This window comes from Aristolochia californica, unplaced genomic scaffold (assembly GCF_029961685.1).
Source record: "Aristolochia californica isolate CCGP_79_NKW_82.1479 unplaced genomic scaffold, dmAriCali1.0.hap1 SCAF_1, whole genome shotgun sequence".
In the NCBI taxonomy this organism is placed as follows: Eukaryota; Viridiplantae; Streptophyta; class Magnoliopsida; order Piperales; family Aristolochiaceae; genus Aristolochia; species Aristolochia californica.
In genome coordinates, this window is record NW_027181770.1 from 59208954 (window position 1) to 59229636 (window position 20683).

Here is a 20683-nt window from a genome sequence, read left to right on the forward strand (position 1 = left end):
AATAAGTGTCATCATCTGTGGGGTGAAATAAAAAACCCGAACCTAGGTTTTTGGGTCGGGTTTCCCGTAAAACCCAAGCTAATGCCCATCCCTATAGGTATAACATAGTAGCAAAACCAGGTTCAAAAGACTTTTGGGATCTACCATTTTGTTTTACAAGTTGTGTGCTGCTATTATGTGAAACATTAGAACTTCGTCCCCTGCTTGAGCATGGCAACACTTTTATAGTCATCAAAGTTTACAGAAGACTTGAGATGATGCATAATTTATCCGCCTGAATCCACCATACAACAGTAAGAACAATAGAAATTGGAAGATGCTATTGATTTTTCTATCGCCTTTTTGAGCCAGACAGAGAAAGAGCAATTTCGAAGATCATGACGAATGTCATGAAGGTGCTTTTCAGCGGTTCTCAGCTTCTCCAAGTGTAGGTTTGGAGTAGGAAGAAGACACAGGACATCAATGATAGGAGTCAGTACAAGGAATTCATGATCTTCATGGAAAGAGTAAAGTTTCTGGGTTTTCGTATTCACCTTTTAGTTTTTTATTTTTACAATTCTCCAAACAATACAACAAGTCATCACTGCTCCCTACTCAATAGTGAAACAAAAATATCTGCATATCCCTGTATAACTCAATCCGCCTCCCAAAACTAGACCAGAACTATATAATTTCATGATTATCTTCATACAAGGCTACCGGATCCTTGACAAAATTATTCACCATTATATTCCATGTGATAGAATTGGGTGTCATTCCACTACTAATCCCTTTGTTGAGAAGTAGGAGAGCATCATCAAACTTACCTGCCTTACAGTGCCAACTGATGAGAGTGTTATAAGTGATCGTGTTTGGTTCAACTCCTTCAGATTGTAGCGTATCTAATAAACTCAAAGCCTCCCAAATCCTGCCCATTTTGCAAAGGCCATTTATAATGCTATTGTAGGTGACTATGTCTGGTGTTAATCCTCGATACAGCATTTCCTTCAAAAGTTCAAGTGCAGCCTGCACTTTGCCAATTCTGCAGAGTCCATTAACCAAAATATTGTAGGAGATGTTATTAGGAGTAATCCCCTTTCTTACCATCTCTTCCAACAAACCTAGCCCCTTCTCTACACTTCCTTCTCTGCAAAAAGCTTTTATAAGCCCATTATAAGTAATAATATCAAGAAAGCAACCCCGGAATGCCATTTCTTTCACAAGCTGCATGGCTTCTTCCAATGCTCCTTTCCTCAGGAAGGCATGAACCAATGTGTTGAAAGTTACATTATTGGCAATAACACCATCCAATAACAAGTCTTGATAAACCTTGAAAGCATCATCCAACCTGTCATGCATGCATAGGCCATGGATTAGAGAATTAAATGTAACTATATCAGGTCTGCACCCATCACCAGACATCTTATAAAACATATTCATGGCTTCGTTGAGCTTATGGTCCTTGCATAGAGCACTTATAATGCAGTTGTAACCCACAACATTTAGCTTGAAGCCCTTCTCAGACATTTTTGTCAAAATATCACCACCTTCTTGTAACCGGTTTTCCTTGCAAAACCCATCAAGTAACAGAGTGTAAGTAAAAACATTGGGAGTGCAACCCTTCTCTACCATCTCATCAAGTAATTCTCTAGCAGATCCTAGACTAACCCCTCGGCATAGACTACGAATTATGATGTTGTATGTGAAAACATCAGGATCACATCCACTTGGTATCATTTTCTCATAAAGTATTGACCTAGCATCATTGAACCTTCCTTGCACTAAATACCCATTTATAAGTGTATTAAACAATACCACATTTGGATTCTGTACTTTATCTAGTAGCTGTCTGGCTTCTTCTACTTGACCTTTTCTACAAAGTCCCTTCATCAGAACTCCATAAGTAACCATATTGGGGGTGCAACCATGAAGAAGCATCCTATCTAATAGCCTTGTTGCTTCTTGCATCTGACCATGATCACAGTGACCTTGAATAACATCATTAAAAGTCTCTGTGTCAGGTAAACAACCCATCAACAGCATCTCTTCCAAGAGTTTTAGTCCCTCCTTTGTTTGGCCATTCTTACAAAGTGCATGTATCAGAGTCTGGTAAACAACTGAATTTGGTACACACCCATGCTTGGTCATTTCCCTAAGAAGTAAAACTGCAGTACTAACCTCTTTCACTGCACATAAGGCTTTCATTACAATAGAGAATGTATAAACAGTTGGAGGAATACCTTTATGGATCATTTCAGCAAGAACCTTTGGAGTAATTTTGTAGCATTTTTCTGAAACTAATACATCAAGAACAACATTATATGATCTGAATGTTGGTTGGCAGTTATAGAGATCCTTCATTTCCCTCAGAATCTGAGTAACCTGCCCAGGCAATCTAGCCCTTCCATACCATTTCATGATCAAAATAAATATAGACTCTTTGAATGGGATCTCTTCCTCTTTCATTTGACCCAGCAGTTCATGTATTGCCTTGAACTCCCCAGCCCCACCAAGCTTATCGATGACAGCATAATACACATTAAATGTATGTGAGTAACCCCTTTGTGAACCCGCCCAATTGAAAATTTGCATTGAGATGGACACATCCAGTGGAAGCTCAAGTAATTTACACAACCTTTGAGGGGTGATCCAGTTAAGTGACTTTCTAAGCTTCCCCAGGTCAAAGGGTTTAAGCAATTGTTCCCATTCATTCTCTGTGTTGACTCCATGATTATGCCCAGTACTATACTGACATGGACATAAACAAAAACTAGAGCTTCCATAGTTGGATGGCACTCTTTTTAAGAAAAAAATTGCATTATTGAATCTTTTTATCATAACTCCATATAAGAATCATCAGAATTTCAGTGGAAGAAGCATTGAGATATCTGAAAAGGCAAAACACCATCAACCACCCGGAGAAACCCTCTGTTTTCCAAGATATAAAAAAAATCAACAGGTAAGGAAAAGGATTGAGTGAATAATAAAAATAAAAATGACCATTTTCATAAAATGAACAAAATAGAAGCTTAAACCAAGACATCAAAGGTATAAGTGAAATTAAAAGGTGCAATACTTCTAAAAAATACTCTCACATTCCGTTGTAGAGAAACAGTATGCAGAAAGCCATGAATGCAATCCTGTAATTGGACCACTTCAAAGGCTCAACTATCACTTATACAGTGCACTATCAGGTGGTGGAGATGACGCTGGTCGCTACAAGCGTAAGAGAGACTGAAAGCAAATTCGGCTTGAACAGAAAAGCAGAGCGCGATGATTTTTCCCATCCTTCACGGAGCCGTGTTAGTGCAATGAAATTAGGGGAATGCATTTTCTATACAAGGGTTGCAGTTCAACCCGAATCCGAAATTTATTAACCATTAAAGTGATAAAATAACCAACATACCCCTATATGGTAAAATAACCAAAACACCCTTTTGATATATTTTCTAACATCCATAATGTGTACTAAAGGTTGGCCCAATCTCTCTTGAGGTTCAGATACTGCTGGAGACATTCTATCCATTAGGCTGCCTCAACATCCGATGCAAAGGAAAGTACTTCGATTGATCGAGCATCACGAATTCGTCGGACCTACAATTGCGTCTTCTGGATAGTCACTTATTTCTTACTTCAGAAAGATCAGTCGAAGCTCGTTATAGGTACAGATTCACTTTCCTTGTTCTTTCTCTGTACACGATATGATATCAGAGACGAGTGTTCTCCGACTCTTCTCCACTGCTGAACATGGGGAACTATTGATTTGGAGAGAAAAAATTTCTGGGTTTATCTGGGTCTTGTAAGGGGAGATTGGAGTTCTAACCTTTTGCCTTTTTAATGCATTTTTCTTTTTGTGGTTTCCCTGTTCTACAACGATTGTACCTCAATGCTCTTTCCGAGTATTTGGTCGGGTCAGATGGATTTTTTTTGTGACAATCTAAGCAGATTTAGTTCTGCTTCTCTTTTTAATGGATGTGGGTCATTTTAGTTCGTTCTTGACATCTATTTCAGTATGCAAGCTCTAGGTTCCTTGAAAGGAAATATGTTGGTAGGACCCCCTTTAAATTCTCATTTTGCATCTTCCTCTTCCTACAGAACCAAAAAGAGGAGATTTGGGGAGAGAAGGTGGGAATTTGATGATTCCTTGAGTAAAGCTTCGTATGTTTCATTGGTTTCGAGCAACCCAAGTTTCAGTTTCCTGTCTTGTTGTTGCAAGAGTAAATATTCTGTTTCAGAAAACAGAATTTTCAACTATTGCTCAAAAGTACACCTTTTCCGCTTGTTCAATGGAAGGGCGGACACATGTGAGATATCAGTTGTTTCAGCTTTTGCTGTCGAGAAGGAATCTGTGGACGGTGAAGTTGTGGAACAAATGGTAGATGAAAGAAATGATTTCTGTGAGGAAACACAGAATGCAGAAATTGGCTGTTTTAATCTGATAGAAGCGAACAGTAATGATACAGGTGCTTCGGGTCAAGAAGAGAAAGATGATTCAGATAATAGAGACGATAGAACTGAATTAAGTGAAGAAAGTAGTTCCAGAGTTGATGTACGTGCTTTGGCGATGAATCTACAGTTTGTAAAAACAGTAGAGGATGTGGAAGAGGTACTTAAAGACTTTGAAGAGCTTCCCCTTCCTGTTTTTTCGTCAATTATTAGAGGTTTTGGCATAGACAAGAAACTGGATTCTGCCCTTGCTCTCGTTGAATGGCTCAAAGTGAAGAGAGAGAATGGTGATCATTCAGAGGGACCTAACCTGTTCATTTATAACAGTCTTCTGGGCGTAATTAAACAATCTGGACAGTTTGAACTAGCAGATAAAGTCATGGAAGATATGGCAACTCAGGGAATCATCCCTAATGTTGTTACCTACAACACTTTGATGGCCATTTACATAGAACAAGGGCTGGCTAAAGAGGCTTTGCATGTACTTTCTGAAATTCAAGCAAAAGGTCTAGTGCCATCTCCCGTCACCTATTCAACTGCCCTGTTGGCCTATCGAAGATTGGAAGATGGAGAAAGGGCTCTTAGGTTGTTTGTTGAAAGAAGAGAAAAATACCCAAATGAGGAGATAACTGGAGAAGATTGGGCAAGTGAATTAGTTAAGCTTGAGAATTTCACTGTACGAATCTGTTACCAGATAATGCGACGATGGCTTGTGAAAGGAGATCACCTAACCACCAAAGTTTTGAAGCTTCTCACTGAAATGGATAATGCTGGGCTACATGCCAGTCGGGCTGACTATGAGAAACTCATTTGGGCTTGTACTCTGGAAGGGCATTATACGGTGTTGAAAGAATTATACAAAAGGATAAGAGAAAGGCACGGTGAAATTAGCTTATCAGTTTGTAATCATGTTATATGGCTGATGGGTAAGGCTAAGAAATGGTGGGCAGCGTTGGAGGTGTACGAGGACTTGTTAGACAAAGGACCAAAACCAAATAATCTATCACATGAGCTTATTGTTTCTCACTTCAACGTTCTACTCGCAGCAGCTAGGAAGAGAGGAATTTGGAGATGGGGTGTCAGACTCCTCAACAAAATGCAGGAGAAAGGCCTAAAACCAGGAAGCAGGGAGTGGAATGCTGTTCTTGTTGCATGTTCGAAAGCATCTGAAACTTCTGCTGCAGTCCAAATTTTCAGGAGGATGGTGGAAGAAGGAGAAAAACCCACTATTGTCTCTTACGGTGCATTGCTTAGTGCTCTTGAGAAAGGAAAGATGTATGATGAAGCCTTGCAAGTCTGGGAGCACTTGTGCAAAGTAGGTGTCAAGCCTAATCTCTATGCTTACACAATTCTTGTCTCAGTTTATATCGGTCAAGGACAACAGGAGAAAGTTGATATGGTAATCCAAGAGATGGTCTCATGTGGTGTTGAGCCAACTGTTGTAACTTTCAATGCGATTATCAGTGGCTGTGCAAAAAAGGGTATGGGAAGTGCAGCATTTGAGTGGTTCCACCGTATGAAGGTCCAAAACATAACTCCAAATGAGATTACCTATGAAATGCTTATTGAAGCTCTGGTAAACGATGCAAAGCCTAAGCTTGCATATGAGATGTATCTTCGTGCAAACGATGAGGGTCTCCGACTTTCTTCGAAGGCTTATGATTCAGTGATACAATCAGCAAGGTATTATGAAGCAACTATTGATACAAGTGTACTGGGACCCCGTCCTCCGGACCTGAAAAAGAAGACACAGACTAGAAAGATTTTATCTAAGTTTTGTGAGTTAGCTGATGTTCCTCGACGAGATCAACCATTTGATACTAAAGAACTTTATCCTACATAGACTCTGTTGGACAGATATTACAAAAATGTGGAGATAAAGGCAGAAGCACTTGTATGACATTGAAGCTGGCAGCTTTGTACTTTGAACAATAGGTATGAAAAGCACTTGTAACCCTGCTAGAAGAGTTTTTGCCATGCAAAAGTGTATGAACTCTATTTTCACTTTAAACCACCATGAACCGGTACTTCTGTACATTAGGACACATTTTTATTGATGACTAGTCATTTCCATGGTTCGCTCAACTGTCTCATGTATCTGTCTTGACTTAAGACTACTGATTCAGAGGAAAAAAAAAATTCTGGACTAATTTATCTGCACTAATTGTTGTTAGAGGTTTTTGAAAGGGTTCAATTTCCAATTCATTTCTCTAGCCTCCTCCAGAAGAAAATTGAATCATGATGAAGATGTCACCTAGTTTTCAAAGTCTAGCAATGTCCTGCCTCTCATAGATAAGGCAGAGTAGCAACACAGGAACCACTATTATATTCCGGAAAAATGCAACTCCATATTTTGCACTACATCCAGAAAAGTCAACATATACAAAAGACTGATCACTAGTTTTCTATTTAGGATTGCAAATATTCATGGTCATAGCCCGGAGCTGAATTCAAGTCCAGCATCAATTGCAGCAGAAAAGTTGCATTTGGTTTTAGTCATGATGGTTGCTGTAAATTCATCAAATATTCATTTGAATCATAGTAATATACTTGAATGTAATTGATGTGTATTAATCCAAAAGGGGCATTTTATGTCAAAATAAAGATTTTTTTAGATCAAACTAAAGATACCTTCCCATTGTCTAACATAGACTTCTTGTGATCTGCTTAAAAGGATTTTTAATGCCTGTTGCTGGATTAATAAAAGCCAAAAGGAAGGTTGTGGCTCGAGGGAGATACTAGTAATAGCAAACATAAGAACTGGCCTAGTATATGATGATCAAAATGGAGAAAAAATGATTCATGCAGCCGAATCAATACATCTGAGTGGAAGCTATGAAAATGAAGAAGAAGACAAAGGGCATTTCTGCTTTTCTGTTTAGTAGAATAAAACCCAACAAAAATATGTGTATCCCAGAGAATTCTCCGAATAAACATGATGCGGAATTTTGATTTTCCATTATTAAATCTACCGGTATTTTCTGGTTTCCTATATAAAATCCGTGAATCCAACCACTGACCTAATTGGATTTAACTCGAATCCAATAAAAAAGTTGCATGAGTACGGTTTTTTTTTTAACCAATCAATCCAGGCCCTGATCTAGAGGAAGCTGTTGCTTCCGACTCGAAGTTCCACTACATTGGCATGAATGGCGGCTTCATGGCGAATATGGTGCGACTAGTGTGGCTTCAAATTCCGAGCCCCTCATGTGGACCATGTCAGTTTCTCAGTTGTTTTCTTGGAGAATCAGAACACGACGGCATAAGGGAATCATCTTTCGTAATTCCGGACGAGGAATCCTAATTCTCGTTGAAAAATTTCATCCATTTCTGACCGCTATGTGGAGCTCATATTTAAATCAGTAAAATTCTTATCGAGTCCACACATTCCGACAACCAGTTTGGTAAATTTCGATTAGTACGTCATGATTGCAGACAGAGCTCAAGGAAAGTATCTCGTCTTCTTCCCGACTAAAAAAGACTCGTCTTGCCATGCATTTTCGGACTTGCTCCCATAGATTTTGCACAAAGCCGGTTTCTTTCAAGGATTCACTGGTACTGTATTTATTCCTTAGAATCTGCTACTTGTTGCAACTTGCCAAGAGGCATATCATCAAAGAGGACACAACCGCAGAAAACCCATCAAAGAGAGGCCATGAGAATACTGTTTTCAGGCACCAAGCTCTTCAACTGTTCCCATTTGTTTTTTAACCTGGCCTTGTTGTCGGCACCTTTATACTTGGCATTGAGGTTTTTCTTCTTTTTCTTTTTTTGAGTATCGTTGCTTCCGATAAAAGCTACACTCACTTTACCAAAAGAAATACATATTTTGCTGTCTAGCTCTTCCCCCTCCATCTGTAGCCCATCATTTTTTTTTTTTCTCTTCGATCTTCTTAGACGGTTATTTAACTGCCGCAACTATAAGAAACTATCTTGCTTTTCATTTTGTGTTCGGCTCACTTGGTTGCAGGATGAATTTTTCCTTCTCTTTTCAAGGGTACTTGTCACCCTGATCGGGGCTTTTGGTGAAGTGGCCATAGAGAAGATTTCTGTGAAGGGTGGAGCGTAAATTTTCAAATGGGTGAAGAATAATTTAAGATCTGGGTAAGAAAAATGGAACCTGCGAGCGGGATTTGGACATCTTGTTGGAGCTTTGTATACTTTCTTCCGTTCTTCCTCGGGTTGCTTCTGCTGGGTACCATTAAAGGTTGGTTTACTGTAATCTCATTTTGTTCGTCTATCAGGCTATGCAGAATGTGAAGGTTTTTCAAGGATTTTTGAGCGGGTGGTTCGTTTTCTTTGTCTAATGAAAGTAAATACACAGGATTAAAATATTATTTGCTTTGTCGATATGCATGTTAGGTGATTCGTTTTGTACATGGGCACTTCATCCTACTCGAAAGTTCAAATTGTATTTGTATCCTTTAAAAATAAATTGTTGGACTCCATATTTTCTTGCATAACAAATTCTATACGCTTGGGCAGATAACAGATATTAATTGGTCAATTGTATATTAGAAACTTCTTGTTAAATTCTGATCATAAATGAGATTCACTTGTGCAAATTGAAAATCATTGTGAGTATCAGTCACTTTTGAATTCCTGACTTCAAAAAAAATTATTTTCTTTCTCTCTCCTTCAATCCCAATCCATCTTATTTAAGAAAAAAAACAAAAAAACAAAGTGTATCCCACCATTTGCTAAATGGATTTGCCTGGTAAGTCTCACTTATAGTTGAGCATTTTGATCTGTATTGGCTAGACTCAATTTGATGGACTTTTTTCTATGACTGAATGGAGCCAGATTCTGAGTATCATCTATTATAATCCTTATGACATCGTTATTAAACCAGTTAACAATAAATGCCAGCCACTCTTGCACCATTTTTTTTTTTTGCTTTATATATTTTGCATGTAGTATGTTCATATAAATGTGGTTGTACATAAAAACTGAACTATTAAATGTTTTTTCTCTGTTGAGTAGGCGACCAGAAAGAGTTTTAATAGGTTATGTTCTTTTTAATGCATCAGGTGCAATTATCTGCCCTCTGGTATGTCTTATTATGACTGTTGGGAATTCTGCTCTCATTTTGGGTCTTTGGCCAGCACATGTTATCTGGACATACTATTGCTTGTTAAGGTACTGTTCTTGACTTCCTTCCTTGCTCATTGTACTGGTTGTTTGCTTTTACTGTCGGTTTTCTCATTGAGTTGGATTTTTTGTCGGCAGAGCTAAACTGCTGGGCCCTCTTCTGAAGTTAGTGATGTGTATTATAGTTTCTCTTCTCTTGGTTATATGGCCTTTATTTGGCATTACTGCAAGTGTACTGGGAGGTGCAGCCTATGGTTTCCTTGCACCTCTTGTTGCAACATTTGATGCTGTTGGAGAAGGGAAGCCAAATGAATTTGTTTACTGTGTTAAGGTGTGTCTTAAATTGCTTATATGGAAATCTTGTTCTGTGTACTTCATGGCTCCTCCTTTTCATGAAGAGGTTTCTTTTGTTATCCAAGATGGTAACTGTGGCTAAATTAAATATTTGAAACACTTATTCTGTTTGATTTTCTGATTCCCTTAGCAAAGGTTATTTTCCCGTCCAGGATGGTATTTGGGATACAGTCAAAGGCAGTTGCACAGTGGTCCGGGACTTCAAAGATGTCTGTTTCAATACTTACTTTTCACTAATGGATGATCTTCGTCTTCAAGAACCTTCAAATGGAAAACCATATGAGATCAGGTCTGCTCATGCTTTTAGTTTTAAAAAATCTAAATCATTCTCAGCTCAATGTTGATTGAAATTTTGCTGTATTAAACCAAAGAAACAGATAAATATTTTAATTAAGTTTGAAAAGCATGCTATGCATTGCCATTGATAATTTTTATGTTTTAAGGAATACATTTCTACTAATCAGAACCATTTTGTTAATTTCTGTAGATTGTTTCAGCTCCTGGGTGCTCTTTTTCTTGGTCTATTGGGCATCATGATTGACACACCAGTAATCACATTTATTGCAATTTACAAAAGCCCGTTCATGCTTTCCAAGGGATGGCAGAGGCTTATACATGATCTTGTAGGCCGTGAAGGACCTTTTCTAGAGACTGCATGTGTACCACTAGCAGGTTTAGCTATTCTTCTGTGGCCCCTACTAGTCCTTGGAGCAGTCTTGGCGTCAGTGGTATCAGGCTTCTTTCTGGGTGCATACGCAGCTGTTATTGTATATCAAGTAAATTTTATTTATTTTAATTCACTTTCAATTATTAATGAGTAAAATACTTCTGCAAACGTTGATCATTTCATCTTTCAGGAGTCTTCAATTCATATGGGACTGAAGTACATTGTCTCTTCCCTATCCATGTTTGACGAGTATAGCAACGACCTTCTTGACATGAGAGAAGGATCTTGCTTCCCTAGGTCTTGGCTTCTTTAACCTTACCAGTTTTTTGTTCTTTTCACTATGTGTTACATAACTAAGTCTCTATTTGGTCATCACCAGGTATCAATATCAAAAGAAGAACCCACCTTCGCCTGCAAGCTCCTTCTCTAGGCCCACCTCTTTCCAGAAAGGCAGACCAGATGAAAAAGCCCCTCCTTCACGTTCAGCCTCTTTTACCAATGCTATTGTTGAATTTAAGCTGTTTGATGTACAATTCTTTGCCTTATTTTACTTTTATTGTGCTTTTATAAAGACATGATATATCATAATATTCCCCAAGTGACTGATATTGTCTCACATTCTACTCAGTTACTGGACAAGCTACTTGCAGAGTTCAAACAACAGGGTGAGGCTCTGGTGCAAGAAGGGTTGATAACCTACAAAGATGTAGAAGGGTATAAATCTAGTAAAGGTGGGAACCGTCTCCTAAGCATTGGATTACCAGCGTATTGCATCCTTCAAGCACTAGTTCGTTCAGCCAATGCCAACTCAGATGGATTATTGTTAAGTGAGTTCAAGGCATCACCTCTTTAATTCCTGAAAGCTTAATTTCTTTGTTTAGTCATGTCTATTAATACCCTCTACAGGTGACAATACAGAGATAACTACCAGGAACAGACCCAAGGATGCCATCTTTGATTGGTTTTTTAACCCATTAATGATAATTAAGGAACAGATCAAATCTGCAAATCTCTCAGAACAAGAAGAGAATTATCTTCGGAAATTGGTTCTGTTCAATAACTACCCTGAGAGATTGAAGAGTTGGAATACTGGCATTCCTCCAGAAACTGAGAGACGAAGAGCTGAAGTTGATGCATTAGCCCGAAGGTAATGACAGATTTTTACTTGTTCTGTCTATAAATTTACAGGCCTTTAATTCCAGAATAATTGTGATCTATGTAAAGGTTGCAGGGGATAATAAAATCACTCTCTAGATATCCGACAATTAGGCGTCACTTGGAGACACTTGTTGATCATCTCTCCGATGAGATTGCAAAGAAGACGGGTACTCGAACTACTTCGAGGTCAAGGAGTGGATTGGCACGGATGTTCAGCTTAGGAAGTCAAACAAGTTATCGAGGTCCTGATAAAGAGACTGAATTGGTAATTCAAAATGGTCTGGAAATTTTGTAAATGAAAATCCTCGACTGTATTCCTGTATTCCTCATATGTTATTTTGTTCTTTTTCGGTTTTTCCTTCTTTCTTTTTTTTTTTTCATCGCATGAAATGTAAAAATGAAAGCCTCATCTGCAAAAGCACTGCTCTAAACCTTCCCAATTGAAAAGCAAATGAACCACGATGTTGTCCATGTTCAGGCCTCTGGACTAGGAAAGAAATAAAATTTTAATTTCTGTTGCTTTCCTTTCGTTCAAGGCCTAGAGATAAAACTTTCTGGGCAGAGAACCCTCTTCAATGGCAAGATCTTAAACAGATTGCTCACCTGAGCCCCTCCAGCAAAGTTGATGAAGTCTTTTGCGAGTTCTCAACAACAATTCTCCATATATAGTATTGTGTAAATGCTTCTCGGCCGGTTCTCATCTTTCAGAAACTAGTGTAATAGGTGCATTCATCAACAACGAATCGCCTTAACATGATCGAATCAAATCAGACATCTTCGCCTTGCCACCTCCAAGGCAGGAGAGACGGGTGAAGACAGCTACTAATTCTGCATCGCCATTGCCATCTTTTCGTATCCAAAACAGATCTGTTTAACATTATTGTTGCAAATCTTGGAGGTAACAGATTGAGCAGATGGATAGAAACAAAAATCTTCACACCTGGGTCCTGCCCTTTCGACAATCTTCGTCATTATCCGGAATATACCACCCTAATAAATTTGTAGTCAGAATTGATACGACAAGCTTATCTGATATACTCTCACATCCAACACAAATCTTTTAAGTTTAGCCTCAGAACGCATCCTTTAGATCACCCAGAAGTGTGAATCTACCAACCACTATTGGGCAGGACAAAATTGCTGAAACGGTGAAAAGACATCTCCTCCTTACGGCTTTGACAGGGCAACTGGTGAACCATGATCGAGCAGGCTATCTGGAACAAGTTCAAGTTGTTGGCTTTCCTCATCTTCACGTAGGATCTGAGATGCTGTCACCTTGGCCTTTTTATAGCGTCTTGAACTTCTCAAGATTGTGTCAAGTGATTTCTTAGTAGCTGCAGATCTGCTCACATGAAATCAACTATTAATACAAAATTACTGCAGAGAAAAATAAAGAAAAAAATCACATGACAATTGCCAGCCGACAGAGAGCCTCGAAAACTGGTAGCATTCAAGGCAAATAGTCATACATTGGTTCCCAAAAGTTACATTGTGACACACACGAATCACTGGAGGAAACGCAATTCTTTATAAAAGCAATACAGACAAGAACAAGGACATGTTGATTTGAGGAACACAATATGATGATTCAGGGATTTCTCCCAAAGTTCATGTAACTTTCAAGAGCTAATGCAATGCTGTATAGAATACATACACACGCCAACACCTAGACAAGAGAAATGCTTAATATTTAGTTAAAGTTCTTTTTCTGTTCCGAAACCAAATGCCCCTTTGAACTATTCAACAGTAAAAGTATCATTCTAAAAAGGTAGGCTTCAAGTGACAGCATGATCCATTTCAACAATAATAGTGAGAAAAAGGGTAAGACAATCCTGTAATACTATTAAATCTATTTCTGATGCCTAAAAAACTCAGGAAGACCACAATTCTAAAAGGATATCAAGAACAACCTCTGAGTTGAAAACTAACATCGCTTCTCTACAATGAAGTTTTTCTCTGTATTCATTCATATCTTTTTTGGCCAAGAAATGCTGAAAAAATATGCAGAATTATGATTCTGTTGGTTCTTGATAGAAAATGACAAAGCACTTAGAGACTACAAGTATAAAGAAAATGAAGAAGATATCCTCAGCTGCAATTTCATCTGATGTTGCCAAAAAACAGTTGAGTAAATGACTACTACCAGGCTTTACAGAGAGATTCACATCAGACAAATGTCACTGTTCTGTTCGTACTTCATAGAAGATGATCCATCAATTAGAGCCAATATCGTTAAAGTTGGGTTTGAGTCCATCACAAAATGATTAACTGAAGTTCACAAAAGTTCTTTTCTGACAAATATTCACAGGATTTTGTCTGACTGTAATCTATATGGAATCATTCCCTCTAACATTCCTCAAGTCCAAGCCTAGACAAACAGATTGGTCTGAGATGTAGACAACATAAACATGGTACCAACTTAAACAGGGAACAGTTAAGCCCTTAAAAAACAATGCCCAGCTCAAATAAAATTTAGGTCTTTCAAATTAATAATCATAGTTTTTTTTCTAACATAAATAAGTACAAAAAAACTCCAACCATAAATTGATAGAAGACAATATTCTAAACCATCTCAGACACAATTCCCCAATCTAAAAGAAAATTGTGCTTACTGTGAAAGAACGATCTCATCACCACTGGTCTCCTTATTTCTGATGTCTTTTGAAAGCCCTGCAGCAAAGGAAACAGACCCATTAGTAAACATCTTGGCCCCAACTTGACAGTTTCATTCTTTAAAACCGACAAGGAAGAAAGACTTTGTTAAACAGACGAGTGTACCAACAAATTACTAGAAAATGGGTCAAAGAGTAACATTTCATTAATTTAATAAATAAAAGAATCACAATCTTATTTCCTCTTAGTGAGTGAGGTACATAGACATTTCGTATTAAAAAATACGAGTTGTTAAATTAACATAACGTACTGTTTGTTTACATAATCATAGAGTGACATTAGATTTTCATTTCGTGCTTAAAAATCACAGTAAAAGTAAAGTGCTCTAAAAAAAAGGATTATAAATAAAAAAATTTCTAAATATAATAAGAGGGATAAAATTAACCTCCTATGCAACCTTTCTCTCAGAAGTTTCCTGCTTCCTTTTTTCTTTTTAAATATCATCCCTAAAAACTTCATAGCTAATCATGTCACCACATGCATTCTGCATTACTACTACTAGTAATAAAAATATGCCCTTTGCCATAGGAAAGGTAGATCACCTCATAAATCACTTTTAAATGATAAAACTCGCAGTCTGCAGCACCAACTATTGTCTAAGATAATGCAATTAGATACAATTAGAATAATAGCAAAGCAGGACCATAACAACTCTTTTTCAAAAAAAGTTTACATTGTCCAAGAGAAATTAAAAATCTTTCCACAGGAATAGCCAATTATGCAACTACTTTTCTGGTTTAGATGTTCATTTCCACATATTAGGAGGACAGCACCCAAGGATCCCAAAATGACCCTTCAAAGCAAATGCAGTTATTTAAGACTTACGTTAACAGAGGGATAGAATTACCATTTTTAGGTGACTTTGTATTTTCTCCATTTGCTGGTCTTGGAGTCTCATCTCCTCCACCAGAAAAATCAGATGTATCTGAATCATCAGAAACATTTTGAGTTGTAGCATCTGAGTAGTTTATTTCACCTCCATCTTCAGAACTTTCACTGCCATTTTGTTGGAAAATTGATTCTTCATTGGCCACTGAATTCTTCTTTTGGTTATAATCATTCAAAACTTCCTCTAATTTTTTATTGAGGGGTTTTCTAACTGCCACACGGTAACGGTCAGACCTTGACAAAGCCCTTCTACCCTTCCCATTGGTATAAATTGTTCCATTTACGCTTTCAGTGTTATTATCACTTGATTCAGTTGGGTCAACATTAGTTTTTTCCAGCAAAGTGTTATTTTCTGTTAACGCTGTCTGTTCAGCTTCTGAAGCTGCCCCAAAATTTTCATGAGTAATTACAGAAGTTCTCTTCTCATCTAAGTCATTTGATTTATTTGCACTCTCCAAAGCAGGCATGGTGCATTCAGAATAGTCACTCAATTTTTTTACTTGTTCATCTGATTTACCCTGATGCTCTTTTTCCACATGAGCTCCCTTTGCTTGAATGTCTTCTCTGGGTTCAAGAGATTCATGCATTTGCTCCTCAGCTGAGAAGGTCCCTATGAAGTCAATGAAATCATTTCCAGGTTTTGAAGCATCAGCTTTAATCCCCATATCCTTTTCCAAATCAGGATCCAAAGAAATGGTTTTCAGTTTTGCCTTTTCTGATCTTGATTTTTTCCTTTTCTTTGGCTCCTCCATATTCTTTCCCGCACTACCATGCATCTCAAGTAATTTGTCCTTATCCAATGTCGTTTCTGATACATGAGTGTGTAGAGTTGCTTTTCTTGACTTGGATTTCTTTGCATTAGTAGCTGATGGACTTTCTTCCCTGTCACCATCAGTCAGATGGATACCAAGATCCTTTTCTGACAATTGAGAGAGAGCCTTATCATCGGAAGCCCGACTTCTCTTGGACTTTCTTCTTCCTTTTTCATCTTTAGATTGAAGATTATCCTCGATTATAGAGGTCAAGTTCGTGGTTTTTACTTCACTCTCACTCACCTTGTGTGCGTCCCTATTTTTCAACTCATCATATTGTGAGGCTTTAGGATTTTCGGTCAAGGCCAATCCATTGTCGATTTCTTTATCAATATCACCATGAGGATCAGTATCAAAAACTCTATCCTCAGACTTTTCATTAGCCTCAATTTCACCTGAAACATCTTGCTTTCCCACTCCAGCATACCTAGTTTTCTTGGCCTTAACCTTTGTTCTTCTTTTATCTCTCGAATCTCCAGCTTGTATAACTACATGTGCTTTAGGACTCCTTCCCATATCATTCTCATCTTGATTGTTCATTTCAGCTTCATTAAAATTCAGTACCTTCGCTTTTGAAGCATTGGCCTCTTTCACAGTATCATCCCCTTCATGACTGCTGATATTCACACTACTCATTGTGAATTTCAATCCAACATTCTCTTTGTTAACTTCCTCAGCCAACTGTGGAGCGCCATGTTTCTCAGGTATAGTTCGACGCTTCTTGGATTTTTTAGATTTTTTCTCTTTAGTTTCCATAAGATTCTCCGCCTTTTTTTCTGATTCAATACCAAGGTCTGCATCTTCACTTTGGCCAGCTGACAAGTCTGCAAGAACTTTAGCAATAGTTTCTATTGATACATTTGCATCATTAACGTCATTCCCATGTTGACCATTCATGTGGGCTTCATTCAAATCCAATCGCTTATCCTTTGAAATCAAGTTTTCCTTTCCTGCATCATTTGCTTCATGAGTGCCTAGTATCTCTTTATCATTCCTATAGCTCATCTCCTCTTTATTTGTTTCTTCAATCAATTGCAAAGCTATTTTTTTATCTGTGGCAGAACGATGCTTCTTTCGTTTTTTGGACTTTATGTCTGTAGTCTCCAGAGCATCACAGCCTTTGTTCTCCACTTCGCCTCCAATGACTGCTTCTTTATTTTTATCCAATAACACGTCCTGAACAACTTCAGCACTGTTTGCAACAGATGAACTCACATCATTATAAAGGTGGGGGCCACCTTGTAATTCCAAGCCAGAGACTGCATTCTGTTTGTCTGGAGCAGAATGTACTTCCTCTGCAGGAGCCTCATTTTGGTGATTGATTGCTTCTAACATACTAACTTCATTTTGGAGTTTCACATGTTTTTTCTTCTTTTTCTTTTTACCATCAATTAGGTCAGGCTCTACAGCCCAATCATTGCTTAAATGCCTACTAACTAACTCCTCTGAAGCAACAACTTCTCTCTCATGGGGGCCAACTTGTAATTCCAAGCCAGAGACTGCATTCTGCTTGTCTGGAGCAGAATGCATTTCCTCTGCACGAGCCTCATTTGGGGGATTGATTGCTTCTAACAAACTAACTTCATTTTGAACTTTCACATGTTTTTTCTTCTTTTTCTTTTTACCATCAATTAGGTCAGGCTCTACAGGCTGATCATCACTTAAATGCCTACTGACTAACTCCTCTGAAGCAACAACTTCTCTCTCATGTTCACCGTCTGTCAAAGTCTTCAAGAGCTCACCATTTGAATGAAACTCTGCATCCCTAGCATCATGCTCATCTACAGAATCTTTTGGAAGATCTGAATAAGCAACTTCTATTTCCATTTCTTTCTGCTTTTTCTTTGAAGACAATAGTAGCAAATTTTCAGCAGAACCACCTCCAGCTTGCGCATTCTGATTTCTTTTGGATTTCTCTTTCTTCAGAGTAACAGATAATTCACCTCTGGTTTCATGACCATCCAGTCCCAAATCCTTATTGTTGACATCATTTACTGAAGGAGCAGTAGGTTCTTGCATTCCCGTATCATCAGATTTACATGATCCTGCACCTAGACTTTTTGATTTATGGTCCAAAACTTTCAATGGTTCTTCAAATTTGCCAGAATCAAACTGATTACTGGATTGAAGTTGCTGAATGTTATGGACTGACTGCTTCAGAGGAGGAAGATCAGGGAAACTTGAATTTCCAAGATTGATTGTGCTAGAATCAACTGGTTGAAGAAGATCACCAGCTGCAGCAGGATCCAAGGAGCTGCCTACATTTCTAGGCTCCAGCTCAGCCGATTGAGGCCTATCCAGTGATTGATTTAGATGGTCTTCCCAGGATGCCTCTAGGTTCCTTGTCAAAGATGTAGAGGTGGCATCCATGTAAAGGAACCAAGTTCCATTAAAACCACTAAATGCACTTCTCACCAACATGGAGTTTGCTAGATGATAAAACATTGACTTGCGTTTCACCTGCAAGAATCAAACTGTAAGACAAAGAATGTGAAGTAACACTCAACGTTGAAGTTAAAAAAATTTACTTGAAGAAATGAAAAAATAGTAAATTCCTTGTAGGGGCTGAGGCTGTTTCTTATATCCCACTATATAGAATTTTGTGCAGCCCTCAACTTAAGAAACAAATACCCATACTAAAAGGGCAAAAAAAAAAAAAAAAAAGAGAAACCAAAAAACAAAAATATTAATCAGCAGCACTACCTTCATTGCATGAATTTCAATATCCCCCTTATCTGGAAAACAACGGGAGTGTTCGATAGCTACTTTCCCTGCAAAACAGAAGAGCATTTAGTGAAAAAGTAACAGTGTTTTACCCATATGATTCAGCAGCAAATAATCCTTTTTTTTTAATAATTAATCTTTTTAAAAAAAAAATGAAAAAGTGAAAAACTAATTATTTGAAGAACCCCTGAAGTAGATATTTGGATGACCAGTAGAATAGAATTTGGGATTTCAAAATATAAATCAAACTTATGAGAGAAAGAGAGAGAGAGAAAAAGAGAGATTAGTCAGACTGAAATGGTTACCGACTTGGAGAAAAGCTTATTATGAAAATTCTTTTTGAACTGGATAAAATAAGAATAGCATTAACAATTATAATTTCAATGGAAATCATAATGCCATCTGTGACAGGAAAATCTTCAACGCTTAATCAGAATTCAATTTTTTTTTTTTTCATCTTGATCACACAAACAGAGCACCCTAAGCCCGTGGAACTTCAATGCCAGACCCCAAACTAAAAACTGCGCCATGTGGCCATTGAGCCAAAGGTCCCGTGAGGCCGATCTGATTAAGCTTTAGAGTTAAAGACTAGAATTGAAATAATTAATGAGATATGTACCATTTTATTTAATGCACACTACAGAACATAAATTTACTCCATTATTAACATTTTAAAACAAAAGTAATTAACAGTTAGTAATTTATGTACCACGGCGACAAGAAGATTCGTTAAGAGAGACCATGTACAAGAGACGCCCCAGAAGGAAACAACAAATGAAAATTAAAGTACCAATTTGAATTTATTTAGAATAAAAAGAAGTAGCTTTCATCAAAGACAGAGAGAGAGAGAGAGAGAGAGAGAGAGAGAGAGAGAGAGAGAGTAATCATGCAGCTTAAAGCAGAGATTTCAAACCCATCCAATAGAAGATACTTTATAGCCTCACCAGGCTCAGAGACAAACTTATACTATTACAAGTTTTTTACAGGATTAGCTGTCAGCAATCTGCAACAAAGTGGTAAAAATATAACAATAGATGCACGGAGAATACTCAAAAGATTTTATACTCAAAAGCATAAAATAATCAATGGGCGAACTAAGTGCCATTATACGAGAAAAAAAATTAAAAAATGAAAAACCATGAAATACCCTACTGTATAGTTCTATCAACGAGCTCAACTCTAAAGCACTATTAGGGATAAACCCAATAGATAAAAACACAAATGAGATTTTGAGCAAGACTTCATTTTCCTTCCACTAATGCAAAACAACATGACATCCAGAAGAAAAGGCACAATCAGAGGAAAAAAGAAAAAAAAGCGTAACCGAGGGAATGCAAACCAACTTTTGAAATCACCAACGGTGTCGACGTCCGAGACGCTCATGACCATATGAGTCTTCATGCTCGAGTTTATAAAAATCGTCCGCAGCTCGGATTCAGCAGAAACCCCTATTTCCGACATTGCGAACGATTGAGAGTGAGGAGTCTTGCTTGGGGATGAACCCGTTTGCATGAGCAAGAGAAAGCTCGAAGGGCTTTTTAGCACGCTTGATGTGAATCACTGTAGACTTCTGCGGGCCCAACTGAAGAGCTTATTTTGGCCGTTCAACCGTCGGATGATAGCCAACACTCTCAGATTTTCACTTCGGCGTTCGGGCCATGTGACCACGCGTAACAGAGACAGATCAACTTTTACTTTTTTGCTGGATTAGACGGTTCAACTGATGAACCGGGTTTTTAATTGTGATAAACCGGCATAAAAAATTTCCTGTGGGATGAAGAAAACGGTGAGAGAGCAAATATGTATAATAAAAAAAGGCAGAAATGGGTTGGGTCAACGTCCGGTTTTTGCCATAATGCTTGAGGGGAAAACCCATCCCCTAAAAACTCGG

The 20683-nt window shown here is 38.0% G+C and overlaps 4 protein-coding genes across 7 annotated transcripts; 2 read left to right on the forward strand and 2 right to left on the reverse strand.

Annotated features, from left to right (window-relative positions):
* Window positions 1–500: 500 nt before the first annotated feature.
* On the reverse strand, window positions 501–3284 carry LOC137953312 (pentatricopeptide repeat-containing protein At5g64320, mitochondrial). Its single transcript, XM_068800656.1, has one exon. It carries the CDS (start codon window positions 2815–2817, stop codon window positions 664–666), a length of 2154 nt encoding a protein of 717 aa, XP_068656757.1. The 5' UTR covers window positions 2818–3284; the 3' UTR covers window positions 501–663.
* Window positions 3285–3570: 286 nt separating this feature from the next.
* LOC137963873 (protein LOW PHOTOSYNTHETIC EFFICIENCY 1, chloroplastic-like) lies at window positions 3571–6618 on the forward strand. The gene is made up of 2 exons (XM_068811093.1): window positions 3571–3641; window positions 4075–6618. The coding sequence occupies exon 2, from the start codon at window positions 4352–4354 to the stop codon at window positions 6266–6268; it is 1917 nt and encodes a 638-aa protein (XP_068667194.1). The 5' UTR covers window positions 3571–3641; window positions 4075–4351; the 3' UTR covers window positions 6269–6618.
* A 1043-nt stretch (window positions 6619–7661) lies between these two features.
* On the forward strand, window positions 7662–12216 carry LOC137953328 (uncharacterized membrane protein At3g27390-like). Of its 4 annotated transcripts, none has more exons than XM_068800687.1 (11): window positions 7662–7980; window positions 8396–8632; window positions 9456–9564; window positions 9655–9847; window positions 10023–10159; window positions 10358–10646; window positions 10728–10834; window positions 10917–11064; window positions 11166–11364; window positions 11444–11684; window positions 11762–12216. In XM_068800687.1, exons 2-11 carry the CDS (start codon window positions 8539–8541, stop codon window positions 11988–11990), a joined length of 1746 nt encoding a protein of 581 aa, XP_068656788.1. In that variant the 5' UTR covers window positions 7662–7980; window positions 8396–8538; the 3' UTR covers window positions 11991–12216. The 4 variants fall into 4 exon arrangements, with proteins under 4 accessions (XP_068656788.1, XP_068656797.1, XP_068656806.1 ...); XM_068800696.1 differs by lacking the exon at window positions 7662–7980 and adding an exon at window positions 8044–8175; XM_068800705.1 differs by lacking the exon at window positions 7662–7980 and having other exon boundaries at window positions 8211–8632; window positions 11769–11832.
* LOC137953322 (uncharacterized) lies at window positions 12191–20288 on the reverse strand. The gene is made up of 5 exons (XM_068800667.1): window positions 20136–20288; window positions 18772–18839; window positions 15216–18528; window positions 14308–14365; window positions 12191–13037 (listed from the first exon to the last, which is right to left on the reverse strand). Exons 1-5 carry the CDS (start codon window positions 20251–20253, stop codon window positions 12863–12865), a joined length of 3732 nt encoding a protein of 1243 aa, XP_068656768.1. The 5' UTR covers window positions 20254–20288; the 3' UTR covers window positions 12191–12862.
* Between the last annotated feature and the right edge of the window lie 395 nt (window positions 20289–20683).

Excerpts from the sequence above, each read along its gene's own strand:
- LOC137953312 (XM_068800656.1), bottom strand. The coding sequence starts at position 2,817 with ATGATAAAAAGATTCAATAATGCAATTTTTTTCTTAAAAAGAGTGCCA.
- LOC137963873 (XM_068811093.1), top strand. The coding sequence starts at position 4,352 with ATGGTAGATGAAAGAAATGATTTCTGTGAGGAAACACAGAATGCAGAA.
- LOC137953328 (XM_068800687.1), top strand. The coding sequence starts at position 8,539 with ATGGAACCTGCGAGCGGGATTTGGACATCTTGTTGGAGCTTTGTATAC. Across the intron at positions 10,647-10,727 it reads CAGCTGTTATTGTATATCAA|GAGTCTTCAATTCATATGGG; the intron begins GTAAATTTTATT and ends TTCATCTTTCAG. Across the intron at positions 10,835-10,916 it reads GAAGGATCTTGCTTCCCTAG|GTATCAATATCAAAAGAAGA; the intron begins GTCTTGGCTTCT and ends GGTCATCACCAG.
- LOC137953322 (XM_068800667.1), bottom strand. The coding sequence starts at position 20,253 with ATGTCGGAAATAGGGGTTTCTGCTGAATCCGAGCTGCGGACGATTTTT. Across the intron at positions 18,840-20,135 it reads CACCGTTGGTGATTTCAAAA|GGAAAGTAGCTATCGAACAC; the intron begins GTTGGTTTGCAT and ends TCTGTTTTGCAG. Across the intron at positions 14,366-15,215 it reads TACAAAGTCACCTAAAAATG|GGCTTTCAAAAGACATCAGA; the intron begins GTAATTCTATCC and ends CCTTTGCTGCAG.